This window comes from Cervus canadensis, chromosome 6 (genome assembly GCF_019320065.1).
Source record: "Cervus canadensis isolate Bull #8, Minnesota chromosome 6, ASM1932006v1, whole genome shotgun sequence".
Classification (NCBI taxonomy): Eukaryota; Metazoa; Chordata; class Mammalia; order Artiodactyla; family Cervidae; genus Cervus; species Cervus canadensis.
In genome coordinates, this window is record NC_057391.1 from 43,500,896 (window position 1) to 43,522,848 (window position 21,953).

General features: G+C 43.6%; 1 protein-coding gene and 1 pseudogene across 27 annotated transcripts in view; both read right to left on the bottom strand.

Moving 5' to 3' along the window:
- Nucleotides 1-251: 251 nt before the first annotated feature.
- Nucleotides 252-21,953, bottom strand: part of TPM1 (tropomyosin 1) — a 28,962-nt gene continuing 7,260 nt past the window's right edge. For 4 of the 26 annotated variants that reach the window (XM_043471755.1, XM_043471746.1, XM_043471754.1 and 1 more), the window contains 8 exons: nt 14,553-14,686; nt 12,213-12,330; nt 10,990-11,060; nt 10,134-10,209; nt 9,608-9,670; nt 9,262-9,331; nt 7,751-7,829; nt 6,010-6,210 (listed from right to left, as the gene is read on the bottom strand). In XM_043471755.1, coding sequence (XP_043327690.1) covers nt 6,207-6,210; nt 7,751-7,829; nt 9,262-9,331; nt 9,608-9,670; nt 10,134-10,209; nt 10,990-11,060; nt 12,213-12,330; nt 14,553-14,686 — 615 coding nt within the window. In that variant the 3' untranslated portion in view covers nt 6,010-6,206. Of the gene's footprint in view, nt 2,376-6,009; nt 6,211-7,746; nt 7,830-9,261; nt 9,332-9,607; nt 9,671-10,133; nt 10,210-10,655; nt 10,732-10,989; nt 11,061-12,212; nt 12,331-14,552; nt 14,687-21,953 lie in introns of those variants that run through there. The other 22 variants (XM_043471757.1, XM_043471747.1, XM_043471756.1 and 19 more) reach the window with 8 other exon arrangements.
- Nucleotides 14,595-21,782, bottom strand: LOC122443522 (annotated as a pseudogene). The gene has a single exon (XR_006270034.1). The product of XR_006270034.1 is annotated as a cytochrome b-c1 complex subunit 7-like (transcript).

Consider the following 21,953-nt stretch of genomic DNA (forward strand, 5'->3'; position numbering starts at 1 on the left):
ATGCCTCCTGCATTGGCAGGTGGATTCCTTACTACTGAGCTACTGGGGAAGCCCCTTTGCTGCTTGCTGTAACTTTAACAGACCAAAGGGATCCTGCTTTGAGTGCTTCTGGGAAGATGACACAAGAAACCCACTCCCTCCCAGACACTGGGGTATTAATAAGCTTTAAGGAACATGCGTGAGGGAAGGTAGGTCAATTACGCGATCTGAAGTTCACAAAGTAAAAACATACAAACGACAGGACCACCCTGTTTAGAAAATGTCCTACAATGTGCATTTATTCCATATCATTGTACAAGGTTTCCATACAGTTATAGCTCTTAAGACAATGTGTTTTCTTCACCATTGTATGTGGTGCCCACATCTTTCACTTGAACATGCTGGAAATCCACATCACATGCTATCCCACAAGTTGTAACGAACTGCAAATGTGCCAATTTAGAAGAGCACGGTGGCTTACAAAGCTTCGGCTTTAGTGAATTCTGGCAGACAGGATCCACAGTCTCACCTCATTGTAAAACTCACGACAAAATAAATTAGTGTTGGACAGACTTCTAAATCGTACAATATTTAAGGAGAGACCACAGTGGGACCTTTTGTTTAAAGTAGCACCAATCCACACCCGATTGTGTTTCCAACCTGGTCCCTCCCTTCCCCAGGTTACCCTTCCTGGTCATGCATCATTGGCACTTTGAGTGGAAATCTTTCTGCTTCCTCAAGGATTCCTGGACTGACTAAGCATACTGTGTCACTAAACTCTCTACGGCGTGGCAATGTCAACTTGGGAAATGGCACATTTAAATTATTGTCACCTTGAACACGGGCTTGCCTGTGTGTGTGTGTGTGTGTGTATGTGTGTGTGTCTTCCCCACCCCCAATCTAGCTGGTATCTTGTGGATGTTTCTGTGACAGTGGTCAAAGTAAATAAAAAATGCATTAAGGGGTTTCATGGTAAGCATGGTGTTTAAAAACAAAACGAAACGAAAAAACAAAAACAACATGAAAGAGTGTGGTCGCAGCTAAGGAGGTTTTCACATGTTGTTTAACTCCAGTAAAGTCTGATCCAGCATCTGGTGCATACTAAGGTTTTCTTCTTTGGCATGAGCCACTTTCTCTGTGGTGGGATTAGAAAATTAAGTCATGAATAGCTGAGCTTTGGACACAGCGGTGGTTTGTACACTTAGGCAGGCAAACATCAATCACAAACACAGGATGAGATGATTAGGACCAGGCATGCTCGTAAGACACGACTCATTTCCAGACAGGGACCTACAAAGGGGAAGCTGTCTTGGACCTGAAGAAACCACAGGCACAGCAGGCTCTCACAGAGCGGCCAGGTGAATCTCCACCAGCAAACCACGGGAGCAAAATACAGGTGGGGCTGGTGGATGTTCACTGGTCATGCGCTGTGGGAACTGGGAGAGGTGCTCGCAGCACTCAAGTTATAACAGCAGCAGACATTTCTCAGTTACAGGCAGTTAAGGTCTGAGAGTTGCGTTGTAACACAATCTCAGAGAAAACAAAGATGACATTACTAGACCTTCTGACAACGTTTCAAGGATTTATTTCTGTTGCTCGTTTAAAAAAAAAAATAACCAACATGTTTCATGCACACTCCAGTAGGACATTCTCTTATTATTCTCACAGTGTTCTATTTATTATTAGCATGACATTCTCACCAGATTCCAACAACACTGTTAAGACTAAATAAAAGCATACCTTTCAGACAATCGGGGACTTCTGACATGAACTCCTGTTTTCAAAAGCTATTTTGCCCAAGCATAGGTACATTTAATCATATTTCAAACACTATACCAGATACTTAGAAGTTAGAAATATGAATATGCAATAGGAATATATATTATATATATCACATCCTATATATAATATATATATATATATGCTGATACACACTCCTCTGCTTTGACTTTCTAATTTTAAGCAAGACTCAGTTCTCTGTAGGAAATAGAAAACATTTTTTTGGTTCTCATTATGCATCAGTCCAAATAAGAGGACCTGCTATTGCAAAGATGAGTACTGAACTGATTATAAACATTGACCCATATACACAGATGTAATTTTACCATAAAAGCGGTTTGGGGATTAAAGAGAACTTAATTATTCCAGATATAAGAGGAAAATGCAGGCAAGGCCAACCTTTCAACTGATTCATGTTCAATTCTGCAGAATTCTGCAGAAAGCAATCATTTTCAATCCTACTATCTGAAGGTATGGCAGTCTTATACTTCCTGACATGGGCTGCATTCCTAGAATTCAGCCCAGGTTCTTCCCCACTTAAGTTTAATCCTCATTCAGGGCCAGCTTTAGTTGGTTAGTTAGGCGGCGGTTTTGCTCAAGTTGCTGGTAGAGTTGATCTGTACAGGTCAGCAAGCAGGTTAGCAGAAGAGAAGAGGCAGAAGGAAGAGAGGTTAGCTGGAGTTGGTGAGAGGGAGTAAACAGAACACAGAGATACCTCAGGTGCTGGTCACTTGCTGAGCAGGTTCCCCTCACCCCATGAGAAGCTGTCCTGTGCCCAGGAAAGGCCTGGCTGACCAAGGAAGAGACAGGACTCCTCTCTTGGCAGGAGGAAAGGGAAACAAGAGGAGGAAAGGGATCCTTCTCCTCGGCAGGATCCGAGGAGGAGAGAGGGGGCATGTTCCTTATGCATCTCACTAAAACCACCATGTGAACTGGGCCCAATGAAGCTTCTGGCAACAGCCTCAGGAACTGGGGCAGGGCTGGAGGTGAGCCTAGTACACCATCCACTCCTTGTAGGGCTCAGTGACTGAGAGCTTCCTGCAAAACCTTAACCTACCGTTTCTGCTCATCCCTTCCTGGAACCCTTTCATCTCCACTCCTAGGGCTGGCTTTCCTCTCAGGTGGCCCCTAGAGGGGGCCACTGCCACTGTATTAACAGTTTTGGAAATGCAGAACTAAGCTCCATGTCTCTACCATAGTCACTGTGCTACACAGCGTAAACTCTCATCCAGCTTAGAGATAGGGTGTGTTACTCTACACAAACAGCAAAAGAATAAGCACTTACTCCGCTCAAAACTGATTTAACTGCTGACTTTCTAAAAAGGATGGCATTCTCTGGTGCTAAATGGACATGTATAAAATCCCAAATGTCCACATGGAGACTGGTATGAAGTACGTTTGGCAAAGAAGGCAGCTGCTAGTCAGCTTTTATCTGATGGGGAAACCAGGGGATGCCCAAACAAGGATAAGAAACTGGCCCTTATCACGGAAAGCTGGAGGTTACAGAACTGTCTTGCATGCCAGTGACAACCTAAACCCACAATCTCTATCTTAATGATCCTGAAGAGCTGACAATCCTACACCTGGGGAGAATAAAAATGTTCAGTTTCTAGTTCCCAGGTCTGTTGGGAAATCAATCAATTCTCATTTTAATATTCTCTCATGTATACAGAATCTGCCTACAATGCAGAACTGGGTTTGATCCCTGGGTAAGGAAGATCCCCTGGAGTAGGAAATGGCAACCCACTCCAGTGTTCTTGCCTGGAGAATTCCATGGACAGAGGAGCTGGGAAGGCTACAGTCCGTGGTCACAAAGAGTCGGACACAACTAGACGGCTAACACTTTCACTTTCACATATGGTAGGAGATGAGGAATACCTTATATTCACTGTTTTTTTAGCTTGGAATATCTCCACCTTGTCTTCTTTGCTGATCCAAATGTTCTGAATATGCAAAACCCCAGTCAAATGTCATCTTCTCCAGGTAGCTCCCAGTCAGAATTACTGTCTCTATTCCTCATGGACTCTAAATGTACACCATCTGCTTCACAGGTCAGACCTGCTTCACTCATCTATCTTCCCACAAGATGGCCAGCTCACTGAGAACAAAGAACATTTCCAGTTCATCTCCTGACCACATCCTCCCTACCTTTCACAATGTCCTGCATGCTTGGAGGTTGCAAAATTTAACCCCACTAGCAGCACATTCACACTCTCACATGTGAGACATCACCATGGGCATGTAGATGTCTTAGCTTCCTGAACCAATGTACAGTCAAGCTGGGATGAAAGAACTCTGCAGAAACCCCAGAGAACCCAGAGGGTCGATGTGAATGCAGTTTAAATGACAGTATCCTTACAATGTCCTCGTTTGGACGTGCTCTACTTTGGCTGCCATAGAAATGGTATGCTTGGGGGGCCTGGGAAATATTTATCCCTCCTGTTCTACCTCCCCAATATCTGGGGCGTCAACTGCCAACTGCCAATGTTTTTGGGGTTTGGTCCAACCAAGGCTATTGTAGCCGCCGCCTCTATGATGGCATGATCCGCTGAGCTAGAAGCCTGGGTCCCAACAATTTCTCGATAAAATCAACTAGCTATTTATCCTCTTGTGTGCCCATACCTTCTTGGGCTGTTTCAGATTTTTTTTTTTAATTTGGCTAAACCCTGTGGCATGTGTGATATTAGTTTCCCGACCAGGGACTGAACCTGGGCTCCCTGCACTGGAAGACAGAGTCCTAATCACTGGAGTGCCAGGGAAGTCCTTGGGCTATTCCAGATTTGCCTTTGCAGTCCATCAGTTTCCCATTTCTCCCTGTAGAATATACCTAGAGAAAGTGTGAGAGTCTCTGGAATGGTTCCCCCCAAACTGGTGTGCCTCCAGAATTAACTAAACATCTGCTCCGCACAACTTTCAGACCTGTCATTTCTTTCTATGGCAGGAAGCAGGGTTACTCAGAGAAGGGCCCACTTTTATTACTCTGAATTTTAAAAGAACAAAGTAGGAATCATAGTCAAAAGCAGGCCCAAGGAGCCCTAGGAAAAGAAAAGTAAGGAATTACAGGGAGAAAGACTGTCTAGATTATAAATTTTAAAAAGTATATTATACCACTACTAAATTCACAGCCCTCTTAAAAAGAGTACTTTTACTCTGTTCTGAAGTCTTTGTAAAGTGACTGACATTTTCAGTTTGCTCAAATTTATTAGAACATAGGGATATATAAGTACTTAGGCTCAGAAAAACTATACACAGATAACAATCACTCACATTTAAAACACAGGAGAAATATAGCCAGATTGTTGAGGATGAGAAGTGTTGGGCATTGAGAGAGAAAATTCCACATCATTTTAAAGTTCTAATTTTGTGATGTGTTTTTAAAAAAATCACTTACATGCTATTCTTTAATTTATAAATATAACCAATAAAATAAACTATAACTGAACAATTTCTATTATTTTTAGGGGGTAAAAAAAAGAACCAATTTTAATAGCTATGCTTTAAAAATATTCACAAATAAAAAAAAGTTATCACAAAGATTATGTAAGTATAAATCCCTCCTAAGAATACATGATGTGCTTAAGAGCAAAAAAATAAATCTTGACTTGAACATACTCATATGTTCGTAAAACCTAAGAATGTCATCTCATGATCAAAATGAAGGTGGCTGAGGAATGAATATACTTTGTGCTGTAAAAGGATGATCAATAATGATCTCAACTTACATTGTTTTTGTATCCACATCCTGTTCATCTTCTAGGATATGTGTGGGCTGGCAGCCTTTCCTTAGTTAGCTCCCCACTCTCAAGCAGGAGAGTGCTTTTACATTTAGATGTAAATACCAACACAGCAGGCTCACCACATCCCAAACTCAACATTGCACACGAAGGCCCTGCTCAAGGCAGACCCTCTGGCTTCAACAAGCAAAATCCCCTGTGTGAAGGTTCTCAACCCATTTCACACACCAGTACCATCCCAATCCCTAAAAAGCACAGCTGCCTGGACCTAACTCTAACCTTTGCAAACCAAAACCCAGAGAATGACCCAGGCATGTGTATTTTGAAAAAGTTCCACAAGAAACTACCGCTTTAGAGACTGTTGATATTAATGAATGATGTTCAGAATAGAAAAAAAAAAAAAAAGCAAAGCAGCAGCCAAAAATTAACCCTCCTGTGTGTGAAGCAGATTTGTGGTTTTATTCAGCGTTGAAACTAAAATATCAATAAATAAGAAGTAAAAAGAATAGCAAACAGAAACAGCTTACATAGTGTTTATTTTACACTGAAACGAGGAGCTTCTGTACAAGAGGAAGCACAATGTGAACCTGGCCCTAAGGCAGGATGTGAAAAGAAAGAATCAGGGTCAGCTGGAGAACAGACAAACTGCAGAGCTCAGAGAGGTGGGACATCCAGCTCGATGAAGGGGTCTTGGGAGAAGTGAAGCAAAGATACTTATCTGCATGAAGAGAAAAGGTGGGAGAAACAGGAAAAGAAAAGTGGCACAATGGAAAACGGAAGCCAAACGAACAAATGAGAGCAGCTCTCGAAACAAAGGTGAGAAGCAGACATGCAAAACCTGCGGGAGGATGTAAATCCTTGCCCACCAGGGTCTGGGCCCCAGGCCAGCACCAGCCTCTTCTGCGGGAGGGATCATGGTAAGACGACCCATGAGCAGAACTCAGAAACAGATTTTAAGCTAAGCCCACCTTTCAGAGTACATAACCAAACGTGATGCTGCAAGTTTTCCTCATAGAATCACCACATTTTAGCAATCAGAGACAGATGATCTGATCTACCCCCTCATTTATAAATGAGCGGAGAGAGGATGGAATTTTCTCCAGTTTCCATGGTAACAGTCACGTCTCCAGGGGTAGCATGATGATTCTATAATGTGTAAGGCAGCAGACACATGCCAACACTCTTCAGGCTACCATTTTTCTGCATGGGTAAACGAATGACAGGTGGGCCTGGAAAGCGAAATTCCCAGCTTATGTGGAATTCAGTGCCATCTTGTGAGATTAAAAGGCAGCCTCTGTGAAACACTCCAAGTTAGAATTTAGTGGGGCAGAACCGGTTCAGTGTTCAGGCTTGGTTAGTAATATGAAAGTTAGTTGTGTATGCTCCAGGTTCTCGTGAGATTAAGACTATCCACTCCACCCTTACTGCCCAGCAGTAGTAAAAGCCGGGCCATTAACCCTAAACTCGTATCACACAATCTGTGCTTTATGTCCCATTTCTTTGACACAGGTTGTGGTGTTTGTATATTACTTTTTATATAAACAGAAAATTAAACCCCTCCTAAAGAATACATGATGTGCTTAACAGCACACAACCTATGCTTTATGTCCCATTTCTTGGACATAGGTTGTGGTGTTTGTATGTTAATTCTTTTTATATAAACAGAAAATTAAAGGCTTGGATACTCAGCAGAAGGTTCATTTTTGTCTAAAATTCTTAAAAGAAAGATGTGATGTTTTACAGCAACATCCTTTATGCTGTTCTGGATCAATTTCCCTCCTCTCAGAGCCTCAGTCATCTGAGGGTGAAGGGTTCCTTAAATTTGTATTTTTTTAATAAAAAAATGTTCACGTTATATTTAATTGAATCACAGGAAACTGACTTTTGCTATTTCTTGGGCAATTCTTGCACAACTGCATGGCTTACTGATTTTACTTGAGCCTAGTTTACGTTCCTAAAAGTATAGTGCCCGAGTCACTTCTATGCGAGCTCACTGCATGGTGGGAACGATCTAGCTCAGACAATGTGAAGTGAATGGATTCTGAGAGGAAGACGGTTTGTACGGACAATCTACTTGGCCTATATACTAAGTAGAATGTGAAAAAAAAAACAAACAATGACTATCCTAGATTGTGCAAAGAGAGTGAGTAGAAACGTGTAAAGGCAGAGATTCTGGAGATACAAGAGGGAGTGGTGGCGAATTGCTCATACTAGCATGTGGGCACGGATGTGAGCAGGCAGGGTGGATGAACATTTACATGGAAGTCATGTCGTTGAGAGCGTGGTCCAGCTCCTCGCTGATGGCTTTGTACTTCAGTTTCTGAGCATACAGCTCGTCTATGACCAGGAAGTGGAAGGCAGAGGTGCAAGGACATGGAGAGTGATCAAGAGATGGAAGGTGAATGAGGGTGGCAGGGACACCATCCCGACACAGCAGCAAGAAAAGGGCAATGCATGAAGGAAGTGATGCCGCAGCAGGTGGCCAATGCAGGAGACGTGCGTTTTGTTTTGTTTTGTTTTTTTAATAAAAGTGAAACAAAAACAGAAAGAACAAAACCCATTAGAAAATAAAAATAAGAAACTCAATATGAAAATTGTAACAAATATGGTAGTAAACCATGTTAAAACCCTAAACAAAACCACAGAAGGCTGTCTCCTGGTTGGGGGAGGAGCAACAGGACAGCTTTTCTTTTATAGAGCTATAATTTAACTACACTGGAGTAGTCAGCCACCTGCAACTATAAACAATGGAAAAAACAGCCACGGGCATTGTTTTGGAGGAACAATTTGTGACTACAGTCTGTAATCCTTATCTGGCTCCACCTTCAAACCACTGACTTCCTGACCAAGCTAGACCACTGGGAAATGGATTTCTTGGTGCTATCCAGACTATTCCTTGTGGCCTTCCCACTCAAGCTTCCTTCACTGGTCCAGGAGGCTTGAAAAATGAAGAGAGCCACGCTCCTCACAGTGTCACTGTGCCAAGTTTGTACTTCGGCTTTTCTAAAGATGGTGTCATACCTTGCTGCACTTTGGAGCCTGTTTTGCCCCCACGTGTCATTTTCTCTTTTCTACCAGCGTGGTTATCATCTGAACCAACACCCAATCCCTTCTCTAGCCCCACCTTCACCTTTGATGTATATATTTCACATATTTTTTTTTTTCTTTTTTCACAGCCTTGGGGCTCAACATTTGGAATTTCTGAGAGACAGAGAGGGTGTTACCAAAATAAAACCTAAATATCAGCGAAGAAATGCTTACGTATAATGTCCAAGTACAATAATGCCCTGTTACCCGCCACCCCCCCATTTCAGGGCACAGAGCATATGCCAAGATGATTAGTAACTTAGAAAAAGAAATTCAAACCCTTACATCGAATTCACACTTGAGGAAAGATTAAGTTGTGCCTAAAAACCAAATCCTTACCATTCTGACAATAAGAAAGTATCACTGAAGACAGAAAACACACCAGTCGTTCTCACCTATAACTGCCTCACTCACAGTGAAAGATAAACCAGCCACACTTCTAAGAGTGTGCGGTGGAGCCACTTGGCATCTGCTGTTACAAAAAGAAGACGGGCCCCGTCTGGTGGCTAGCGGTCATCTGGTGAGCAGAGAGCTTAAGAGCCACAGAACTCCAAAGGGCAGACCAGAAAAATGTGCAAGCGCAAAGGAGTGTGTCAAGGAGGATGCCGTGACTGGAAAGTCACTTTGCCATGTCAGTATTCAGCCATAAGGGCTAAGTTAGAAACAAGACTTCAGATCTTACCTTCCAAGTCATCAATGCTTTTCTCCAATTTAGTTACTGACCTCTCCGCAAACTCAGCCCGAGTCTCAGCCTGCAATAATTCAATTTATTTCAATCAAAATTGGGAAGTTTTAGGTGGCCGGTAGCTACAAAGATAGGGAAACTGAAAGTCAAGCCTGGCACCCACAAAGTGGTCTGAAACCACCCACCAGTGAATCACCACGGTGAGAGGGTGGCTGGCTACCACTGCTGGCTCTCCAAGCCCACCCCGGAATACCCCTGAATCATTGTAACATTAAAATGAAAAATGGCTCCACAGAGACAAACTCAATCCAGTTGGCTTTGTTTAAAACACTCCCAATATTACCTCCTTCAGCTTGTCAGAAAGGACCTTGATCTCTTCCTCGTATTTGTCTTCCTTCTGCGAGTACTGTAATCAGAGAGAATGTTCCAGATGTCAAGCCACAGCTCACCCTATACTTGTGTCTTCTAATACAAAGAAAGTGCCAGCCCAGCCAACAGATGTTGAGCATCTCTCGGGAGGTAATGGAGCCTCTGGGATCAAATGGCACACCACAATGCGGTCTCTGCTTTCCTGCCTATTGTTTTACATGGGATAAGAACAAGATCACTTATACATTTGGCACTTGGTTTAAATTAAATTGTTATGGATGACTCACATACTCAACACAAAATGGATTTTCCATTGAATAAAAAAAAAAAAATGAATCTGGTATCAATAACCATCAGGAAATTGCCTCAAAATGAGGCCTCTGGCTAAAGTGTCTAATGGACTATCCCTCTGACTGGCAGGGCCTCAGAAGGGAAAAAGGGGGTGTCTCTTGAGTAGCTCTTTAATGATGCCTCTCCCCCACACGGTGCTCCTGGCCTACCTTCTCAGCCTGAGCCTCCAGTGATTTCAAGTTGTTCGTCACAGTTTTCAACTCTTCTTCAAGCTCGGCACATTTGCTAATGTTTTCGATCAGAGGTAGAAAGGGTGGGAGACAGGCCAGAGGAAGGAGGAGAGAAAAAGGAGAGGGATGGGAAAAAAATGAAAACCAAGTCCTAGAGAACAAAGGGCTGCCTTAAAGAAGCCAAACCATCAGGGGCTGAGATGTCCAATTTCACCATGGACACTGCCCCGGACCTTCCTTCCAACAACAGAGAGGTGGAGAGACAAAATTCAACAGCTTCAAAGTGTGATGATTTGGCTTCTTTTTTGGCTGCACCAAAGAGCATTTATGAAGGAAAAACAAGAGTATAAAGGACCCAAAGAAAGCACTTAAAGCAAGATATAAGATAGCAGAGGGTGTAGTGAAGGTGCAGTCGTTATAAAAACGGACCAGTAGGCATTGGAAGCTGAAAGATGCCTGGGTTGCAGTTAAACCTAAAACCCATACGTGAGCCATCAGTACCTTATCCTCTGCAGCCATTAATGCTTTCAAGGTCTGATCCATTATTCTTAATTGTTCTTCCAGCTGTCGAACTTGGCTGTTAGTGGATACAGGAAATGCACAAGGCCATTCTCAAAATCAGTGTGCAGGTAAGGCATGCAGTGATACACGCATTCATACACAGACACCCCACACAAGTCCTCCATGTTCCAAACGCGTGGCTCATCCACGTCGAATGAGCACAGGAGGAGCCCGGAGCTGAAACAGGTAAATGTGCAGCTGCCAGAAGGTCATGCTGTTTAGTCACTGCTCCGCAGCACCCCACACAGGGCCTCCTGGCGCCGGGCCCGCTTACCCTTCTGAGAGCTCAGCCCGCTCCTCTGCACGCTCCAGGTCACTCTCAATGATGACCAGCTTACGGGCCACCTGCAGAGAGACAAACACAAAACACATACACCATGGGGCTTCCAAGCTCTGAGTATGGTGTGTGTGGGGGGTGGGGGGGAGGGCAGGGGCTAGACTCAGCCCCTGGGAGTTCTTGCCTACAAATAAGATGATCCTCTCTCCCGTGGACTGGAGGGGAAGCAACTCTCCACCAGGAATGCCCATGGAGAGGAGACCATCTGCTCACAAAGATCCAGAGTGGTCAGTTATGAGTAGGCAGGCACATCTGAAGTCTGACCCAAGTAAAGCCTGTATAATTACACAGCAGCCAGACCAACTGTGGAAAGAGGGGGAGAGATGAAATTCACCATCTCTGAAATAGCAGGATGATGAGACACGATGCCTTTTATGCTGAAAAGGTGGGAGCTGCAAGGCAAGACTGAAAATAACCCTAAAAGAACTTCATCAATTTAGAGCTCTGTACCTCCACTTCCTTTTGGTGGAGGAGGTTAAAAATGCCAACAGAAATAGCAAGAAATGCTAAGATGACTAATGAGGTCGAAGGAAGAAAGGACCAGGAAGAAGGGATCCTATGAAGCATTTCAAAATGAATGAGCATAGCGTATCCTGGAGAGGATGATGATGATAAAGAGTCAGTGGTGTTTCAGGAGAGCTAAAGGGAAAAACTAAAACCTTAAAGAGTCATGTGGGCTCTTAACACAGGAGGGTGCTTTCATGGGGACATGACCAGGAGGTGATTCACCTGTGAGTCGTGAGGAGAGAGGACAGACTGAGAGGTGCCTCCATGAATCCAGAGAGCAAATGTGTGGTCTGTGTCTCTACACCGCCTAAACTGGGTTGCACCAGGCGGATCTCACGAGGGGTAACTGCCTGCGTGGTGAGAGCATGAGGCTCCTTTCACAAAACACAAGCGACCCAACCTTCCCTGCTGTCTGGCCAAAGACCTTCTGCCCTAGTCTTTGAGGGTGGGGGACAACAAAAGCCCTGGTCTTTCCCAGTGCGAATGACTCCCTAGTAGGATCAAAACTAAGAACCATCTTCTGGGGACAAAGGAACTCTGCTTCTCAAACACACCCATTTCTGCTAAGGAAACAGATGGTTTCATTGCTCCCCCAGTCCCCGCTTCTGGGCCATGGCTGGGGACCCATGAGGCCTTAAGCTCCAGGATCTGACCTCTTCATACTTGCGGTCGGCATCCTCAGCAATGTGCTTGGCCTCTTTCAGCTGGATCTCCTGAATCTCCATCTTCTCCTCATCCTTTTGGGCTCGGCTCTCAATGACTTTCATGCCTCTGAAAAGGAAAATTGGCAGGAAAAGCCAAGATTTAGAGGTGCCTTCCATGAACTCCCATTGCACAGCCATGGTTTGTGAGGTTCAGTGTGACTGACAGACTGAAACATAGCTACTTTCATCTTCCAAGCCATGAAGTGAGACTTTCCAGAGCTGAAAGCAGGAAAAGACATCCATTTCCCTCTCCCTGTTTATTGTGAAGGAAAGCTTACACTTTTGGTACTGCTGACACTGTCCAGGCAGCTCATGTTAAATGAAAGGCACCAGGACATGGTCCTTTTTTTCGAATCTGGAAGAGGTGGAATCAGAAAAGCCAACATGCTTTACTTGCTGTGTAAATAATGGGATTTCTTCCCTTTTCCAGTGGGAAGCCTCAGCCTGAAAATGGACTAAGGTTAGAATAAAAACAAATTTACCTTTGTGTACTTTCTTTCCACAAAGAAAGTAGCTGTTCTTACCCCTTTAGCAACAAATGTAACTATTAGATTGAACCAAAGGAAACTACTGATATTTGACCATATCCGACCTGTAAAAATGGCAATTTCGTGTGGACAACTTTGGAGAAGAAACTGAGTTTTGCCTATAATGACGCTTTTATATTAGAGGGGTTGAAAGCCAAGACCAACACCATCTTCTTTGTTAATGTGTATGTGTGGATCCTTCAGCGTGGCGTAAGCTATGGAAACTGTTAACTGACCTATGAAATACTGCAGATTTATGCAATAAAGTTATGTTAAAATGGGATTCATTTATCAAAATCTAAGTAAGATAAATCAATTAGAAACATAAAGACTACAATGCCATTGTAACACAGAATGCTCAGAGAACCTGAATTTTTCAACTCTGAAGGTCTGAACTTTACTGCTGGGTTAGTCTGGTATTTCAAAGGAATATTGGGTGCTGCAAATAGGAACTGAAGGGGGAAACTTATTAAACCCATTAAATCTATTAAAAAAAAGTAAAGACTACAATATATCTTAGGAGACTGGAATCCTGCCTCGGCCATATATTCGGTTCAGGCAGGCCACACCTGTCTCTGAACCCTAGTTTTCTCATTGGTAAAATCAGAGGACTGGAGTAAGTGATTTCTAAAATACTTTTTTACTATAAAGTTTAACGTTGCCAGATTGCCTTTCAGGTTCACTAACAAGTGTATTTCAGGAAGAAACCAGCCACAAAACCACTGGTTATGTGTATATCATAAGAGATGGTAAGTCATCTTTAAAAATTCCCAAACTCTTAGTTAGAAAAGAGACAAGACGCAATGGTGAATAAGGAGCTGAAAAACTTCAGCTAACAAGCCTTTTTAATCCTAAAGTCTGAAATCACTTTTCCCATGGTGGCAGGGAGCAGAAATGCACCTCAAAAATGGAGAAAGGGACAAAATCAGTGACTGCATATATCTGCCAGGTCACAGCACAGATACGCACTGCCAGTGTCTGAGACACTATACTGCTTCCTCATCTCTCTAAGGACAGAACTCTCTCCAGTCTTAAGGAGTCTTTCTTGGAGTGCTTCCAAGCAACAGGAGTACATTAACTTGAGCAGCTGAGAATGAGAGAAAATGCCTGCTGGAATAACATGATGGCTGATATGGCCCTGGTCTTCCTTTACTACCACAAGGCTGGATCTTGCGGTCATAAGTCAGGGAGAGCCAGGTCACGGGGTGAGTGGGCTCAGAGGACATGCAGATCTGACTGTATTTACTTGTGCACGCATGTCTTACCAGCTTTACTAAGTCCAACGCAACTTACTTTTGTGGATTATATTTCTGTTTTATCTGTGCTTTCTCTTTCACTCATTTGTTGGGCTATTTGACAACTGACAGCCCATACTTTATTTACCTCAGCCTAAGCCTTCTGGGTGTATTTTAACATAAAGTTATCTTTTAAACAAAATGCAGAATTGCTCCATGGTCAGCAGGAATGAAAGAACCAAATTACATCCCTAGAACCCCCCGTTTAAACACCTATCTCCCTCGCTGGGTGGTGAGCTCTAGGAGGGCAGGAACAGAGTCTTTTTTTTCTTTGTAACCTTGAGATTTAAAACAAAAGTGTTTCACTGGTGTTAAACAAATAAAACCAGTAGTTACACCTGGATCAAGTGAGGAAATGATGGCACCAAGGTACTGTGAAATCCTTGGACGCCCAAGATCAGAGAGCCCTCTGGTTCCATCAGGAGGAAAGGCTGTGCTAACAGGTGGGCTGGACGACGAGGCCTCACCTCTCACTCTCATCTGCTGCCTTCTCGGCCTCCTCTAGCTTCTGTAGAGCTGTTGCCAGACGCTCCTGGGCACGATCCAACTCTTCCTCAACCAGCTGGATGCGTCTGTTCAGAGAAGCTACGTCGGCTTCAGCCTGGGCAGAGAGAATGAGAGGTGTTTTAGTGTTGAAGAGGACGTGAGGGTAGTGCATTCAAGAGGGGCTGGACTGAAATGCTGGTTCAACAAGGAAGCCTGGCTTTGTGGTGAGCTACCCTAAAGTGTGCTACAAGCCGTGGTCAACTCTGGGGTTGTTGGATATGTTCATCCATTGATTTATCCAGTGGGTGTTCACCTTGGGGTATATGCAAATCCACACGCATCATCCTCGTGGGACAGAGGGACCGTCAGCAACACTTTCTCATTTGGTTCCTTTCTAACACAGATTTCAACATGCTGGCTTTACCTGACTCTCAGAGGGGAGCGTCATCACAGCCACCTCACATGGTGGGGGCTGAGGTGTGGATAGAGGCGACAGGACTGACCCAGGCTCCCTCACACAAGATGAGAGGAGCTCAGCGAGAACTTGGGACTCAGGAGTCTCAATTCTCCTTTCTTCTGATCACATTCTCAAAGGGGCGTTATTAAATATTTTAGGAACTAAAAGATTTTTAAGTTCAGTGGTTCTAAAATATAAAACTATACAGAGACACAACAAAACCCAGTAAGCCCCCGTGCCCTTCGGCACCTCTTGAGGATAACAGGTCACACTGGAATAGCGCCAAAACAAATTTCCCAAGCGTCTGTGACCTAAGCCTACAGGCATTTCAACAAGTCAGGGTTGCTACAAGAAGAGTTTCAAACTCCTTAGAAGAAAAGCAGTACAGATACTGTTTTTACTTGGTATCTATCTCTGAAATATACTCTTTTTTTGGGGATGTGATGTTTACCTATAGTTAAAAGCATTTGTTACTATGAGCCTCAGGACACTTGCAAGACTGGCTGGGTCCATTACATACACTTGCATTGGTGGCTGTTTAAATATTACGCATGGAAGTGAAAGATGGAATTTGCTAATCTGGCAGCGTTTCCTCATCTACTTTGAATGTGTGCTTATCCTGCAATGATGGGTTTTTCAGGACACTTGGGAGTTTTCTAAAAATTACAACCTGCACTTAGGGATGATGCTAGCTCTCTACCTACAGTGCTGTCTTCCTTATTCACATTCCTTCTTATGTGCAAGGAATCATGATTCTCTATACGGAGTATAATAAATGTCTACTGAACAAAATAAGCAAAACCAACTTACACAAAAGCAACTTTCTGAGTACTGGACCCACGGTACATGGGCTTGACATGTACAAGTAGCGAGAGTCTTCGATCACAGCCTTGAACTAAAGGAACACGAGAACACTCTGCTCTCTGCTCATCTAGATTTGTAAAATTTTAAAAAGTCAAGTTCTCTCTGGGAAAGAGAGGTGATTAGGGCATCTCCAACCATGGTGAAGGACTCTATAAAAACATTCAAATACACTTTTATCTCGTCAAAAATTAACTATGTAGTAACAACTGGCTGACGGAGGCAGGGAGTAGGGGTAAATGTGAAATGAATCCAAGGTCAGTTTACAACTGTACCCACCCACAAAGTCAATCATTATAGATGTACAGTGAATAATGGGCCCCACCAGGTCTCAATGGCCAGTGAACGTTGGTTTTTTTTGGGGGGTGGGGGAGGGATGAGGGTAATATGGATAACACATTTCTTAAGTACGGGAACTTTTAAAAGTTTTTAGCCCTGTATTAAAAAACAAAAACAAAAAATTGGAAGAAGGTATACATTAAGGGCATATCTTTGGGTCAGGTCAGATTTCTGCATTTTCCAGTTCCAGGAAAATTCTATTCCTTCCCCCCCACCCCAACAATAATTATAATATTTATTTAAAGCAATACATTTACAGCCCAAATAGTTCTACATTGTACATTTCAGGTTTAACCAACTTCATAAAAATACTTGAGAACAGCTGTATCCACAGATTTAGACTACTAAATTATTTCTTTGCCCATTTCTCTCTCTCTTTTCTTTCCTAAATAACCTCTTCCAGATATCGTTCAAGGTAGAATTTATCTGCCTCATATTTTGTCCACTGCTCTTTAGGCAGGATCTGCTGCCTCATGCTCAGGTCCAGCACTCTCTTAATGTGAAACACTCTGTTACTATAAAGGTTCTCAGGAAGCCTTCTTATGGCTCTTTCACATCGTCATTCTCATATATTGTATCATCTGGCATTAAGCCCAGTTTATTGAATCCAGCAGCCTTATATACCATTTTTGAATACCCTCCAGCTCCACCTGCTTGATGCTGAAATGGCTGGCCTGCTCGCCATGTTGACCTGAGATAGAAGGAAAATTCTATTCCTTTTATGAACTGGGGTGGGAGGACAAGCAAGCAACTCTGAAAGCTGAAAAATAAAATGAAGAGCAAAACAAACCCACCCTCTAAAATACCACCAAGAAAAAAAAACTCAGTAGAGTGTCTAGGTCATGTACTCAGAAGTATTTTCTCCCTCTTTCTTAAATATGCTTGTTATAGATGCTGTGGCCAGAGAAATGTCAACAAGATTTTCAAAACAATTTCTGTAGCCACCACACTAGAAGTTTCCAGCTCTGTTTTCAATCTGGGCCCTGACCTCAAGGACTTTGTACTCACAGAAAGGAGACTGTTTATGCTCCAGGGAAAGGACCTTTCAGGTAACAGGCCACTCTGGGTCCCCAGGCTCCCATGTACCTGGGGCGTCAGAGACAGCACTCTATGTTCATTCCTGCCTCTGCACAAAAGATCTTCCTCCCAGAGAGGAACCCCCATTGATCCAAGTCTTTGCTCTTCCAGCCCCCACTCTGCTCTTTCTTTAGCTCTGGATGCTGTTTTATAAATGGAACTTCTTTCCCCGTTGGAGCATTTTGTAGAATCTACATTAGGGGTTGTGTCCTGTAGGAATACCAGTCAACAGGCCCCATAAAGGGCACCCAAACAACGGCCAGGAATGGAGACCAGTTCCAGGAGCCAGGACTGGGTCAACCCAGAGAACAGACCTGTGAGTGGTCCACAAAAACGGGGTCTCAGATGTTTAGCTCAAAGGGTCCCTAGTTCCCACAACTGGCTGTCTGAGTTCACCTGAAGGCACGTTAAAAGTACACGTTTCCAGGCCCCATCCCTAGAGATTTTGATCCAAGAGGTCAAGAGAGGGAGGTGGGAATCTGCACTATAAAAAAGCAACCACCCACCACCCCACCCAAAGACACTGGCAAAGCCTACAGGAACCACTCATGGAGCTCTTTGTTGAGAAAATAGGAAGAGGCAAGGACCTCTGACCCTGAGGGTTGAAGCATGCTTGGGTCACACAGCCATCAGTGGGAGGCAGGACGAGCATCCTAGTTCCCTGCTCCTCCAGTACAGGCTCACCTGTCTCACTTCTCAAGGCCTCCTGGAGCCTCAGGGAAGCCCTGGGATTGTTGGTTCTCACCTGTGGGGTCTTTCCACCTTCTGACATCAGCGCAGCAGGTTCTCTACAGTCACCCCCAATTCAAACCCCGGACTGAAAGAAAAGCCTTCGGGACAAAACCTATCCAGGACTAGAACTGTACTCATTATCATCTGCTGAGCAAGTCCTCTCAATGCTTTTTGAAAAAAAAGGCGTGGTAAAAAATTAAAAAAACATCAAGTAACACCAGGAGGGGAACAGCTCACACAAGGACACGGAGCATTTGCTTTCAACCCCAGAAGCCAACACCTGCTGCCCCGGGAGGTTTCACAGCAAGATGGGCAAAGGTGCTTGTAGGTTATGACCTGAATTTGAAAGCAGTATCTGGGGAGTATGTATCCCTACAAAAGCTTCCCCAGGGAAAAACCTGGACTCTTACAGGCTTCTCAGGCCTTACAATACTGGTCTGATCACAATTTAATTTGGCTCCTTAGAACAGAAGATACATTCTGTTTCATCAATTAAGGGCACTCTTTTCACTTTTTTTTTTTTTTGATTATGCTGTGTTCAAAAGGCCCACATCTCTCACCTTCACTAGCTTTTATTTCTGGTATGCATTCTCTGAGTTCTGAGGCTTCTTCAGGTATTTTCTAAGGTTGTTTTCATCACAATACCTGGGCAGTCTACTTAAGACTTCATTGGCTGTTGCCTCAGTACAAACCTCAGTCACCGGACCATTTGTTATTTAAAAAGCAGATATAAACAACAAGGTGTTTGGGAAGGGTCACAACCCCAGACACAAATTATTTCCAGGCATGAAAATCACCCTCAGTGTCCTAGGTTACCTTCTAACAACAGCCCACGTGTTGACACTGCTGGCAAAGTCTTTGTTTGGGATGTTAGTTTCTTTTATTTCAAAAATGCTATTGTGTCTCAACATGTTATGAGCTACTCAGAAAAGAGACTGCTACATTAGTAAAGGCTACCAACTGTCATCCTAGAGAATTGTTGTTAAGCAGCCACCAGGTGCCCTGCACGTGTGAGGTGCCTTGGAGCTGTATGTGCCTTGCCCCATCCCCTTCCTCAAGGTGTGTGCTGGCTGTTCAGTCATGTCTGATTCTTTGCGACCCCATGGGCTATAGCATGCCAGGCTCCTCTGTCCATGGCATTCTCCAAGCAAGAATACTGGAGTGGGTTGCCATTTCCTGCTCCAGGGAATCTTCTCGACCCAGGGATCAAACCCAACCCTCTTTTGTCTCCTGTGTTGGCAGGTGCATCCTTCACCACTGAGCCACCTGGAAGCCCTCTTCCACAAGGTACCAGCTACCTATACACAAAATAAGGGCAGGTGTACACCATTCCTATGCACCTCTACAAGATGCTACAAAGCCATCAAAGGCAGGGTCACACAATACAGCAAAAATATTTCTCCCAGTCAAATCTGAAAGAAAACTTTTATAGGGCCTAGATTTTCACAAAATCCAGATGTTACAGTCAATATACCTAGAGACAATTTAAAAATAGCAATGATTTTTACTTTAAAAACCAGTATTCCTGTTAAGACTGTTAAGAAGAAATAATGGTAGGAGAATAATATATTCTAAGAACAAATCCTCTGGAATGTATTTTCCAAGTCCTCCTGACCAGCATGGGATGATCACAGGTCAGGTCTTTTTATTTCATGCAAACTGTAGTTGTCCAGAGAAGGTTTCACCCTTTACTGTGTAACACCAAGCCACTAAAGCCAAGTTAAACTTCTGCCCTTATATGGTAAGGAAAGTGGAAAAAAAACATAGATGACATTAAGGGGCACTCCCATGGATAAGAGATAAAAACAACCTCTCTATCCGCACCAAAGCCTATAATTCGTGAGGCATATTTGTACAATGAGCAAGAAGCAATGTGAACAGGGCATTGTAGTACCTTAGCCTCGTCTATATATGAAAGCAGAAAGCCAGAGAGTACACTCCTGTTATTGACACCCTGGGGGGGGGCGGGGGGCAATGTGAGCACAAAATACACTTTTAGAATCCTGGTCTCAGAAATATTTACCAATTCTAAAGAGGGAAAAGGCTGGGATTTTTGTAAGTTGGTTTTTCCTATGGTTTAATAAAGTTACCAATTAAGAACCTACAGGTTGCAACTCTAAGTCCCTTTGCTTGCTGGGTGCCATCCAGAAAGGAGAAAGGAGGACTGGCTTCTTCTCGCTCCCTCTTTTCCTTTGATAAGGACAAAAGACAAACAAAACCCCAGTGGGTCACAAGACCTAGAGTCAACCATTACATCCAGCAAAGTAGCTGCATTCCAACATTTTGAAGGGCCCACACACCTTGGGAAAAACAAACCAGTAGAAAAAGAGAGATGACTGCTTTTTCCAAGGTAAGTGCTGGTGCAACAGGGCCAATTAACTAACTACAGCCTGTCTGAACCTTTGAGACTCTGAATGTAGAGCCAAGTCTCCATATTTTTTTTTGCAGTGGCTCACGATTTTGTCACTAAACTTTTATCTCTGCTGCCAAGAAAAACTGTGACTGCTAGCTTAACTCACAGCTATGTCTGACAACTACCAAGAAACCACCTTAAATTAGCGATCTTCAAGTTTCAGTTTTGTAAGCTGGGAACACCTCTCAATCTGAAATTCTCTCTTCAGTGGTCTGACCCAGTCCTTAAGTTGTTGTCATAAAAAAAGCTCTGTGTCCGTCTGTCCAATCTTCCAGATAGACCATTTTCAAAAATCACTTAAAAAATTGAAGCTATTTAAACCACTTTTTAACATAAAGCTTTGAAAAGAATGAAAGCACTACCTTTAGCCAACTGGTCCAGGAAGGGTACTGTTACAAAAACTAAGCCCAAAAGAGAAGGTGAGTAACAATGTGTCCTTCGTAAAATTTATCTTCTGTGTTTAACATCAATCACCAGGACAGGAGTGCCTAAGAGGCTCTCCTTCACAGGACCACATATACTCTTTCTTAGCAGGGGGAGGGGAGCTCTACCAACTTCTACCACTAACACCGCTTTGACCCACCAAACATTCCTTCCAGCCTGCCTGTGTCCTCTCTGTTCAAGCTGAAACAAGAATTATTGATTAGAAGCATTGAAATGGAGTGTTTTAAGATGCAGTGAAATGAGCATCCCATTTTCAAAGCCCTTTGATCGCTGGAGAACTGAAAGCAAGGGAATAATGAGCGATGCAGAGTGCAAAGCCATTCTGATACTGACACAAGGCACTAGTGTGCTAAGCACCATGGCAACTTCTTTACACATACTCTTTTCATCCTCACAACAGGCAGGTACTACCATTATACACATTGTACAGTCCAGGAACTGAGGGGCTGAGAAGTTCAATGATCCGCAGCCTGAATCAAAAGTTCTTATCCATCATCCTCTTCTATTGGTTCTAATGGCTCAAGGACAACAGCGAGTCAGAGAAGGAGTTGGAATTCATTCATTGCCTGGCCAAATGCAGGAACAGCCATGGGACCTTTGCTGTCTTGTCCTCTACAGAAAATGATCTCTTGACTATTGATTTCCTAGTTCCTGCCCGTTTTATCTGAAACTGTATCTAGTTAGGCTTTCCTCTTAAGAGGATCCATTTGCTTCTAGGTGTTTTATGCAACACAGGTCCCATAGCTTCTACAGCCAACCATAACACCACTACATACACTTCTCATCTCAGTAAAGGCCTCTATTAAGTACTGCAGGCTACAGTCCATGGGGTCGCAAAGAGTTGGACACGACAGAGCGCGCACAGGCCACACACACGCGCAAGCCCACCCTCCCACCCGAACAAGCAGAAGCATGACCGTGTATGAGCGCTTGTCCTAAAATTCCCAAGGTGTCTAGGTATCCTGATATAAAACACACACACTCAAAAACCAAACAGCAAACGCCTAAACTACCTCTGAAATCCTGTTCCTGTTTGCTGGATACGTTTGCCTTAGGAAA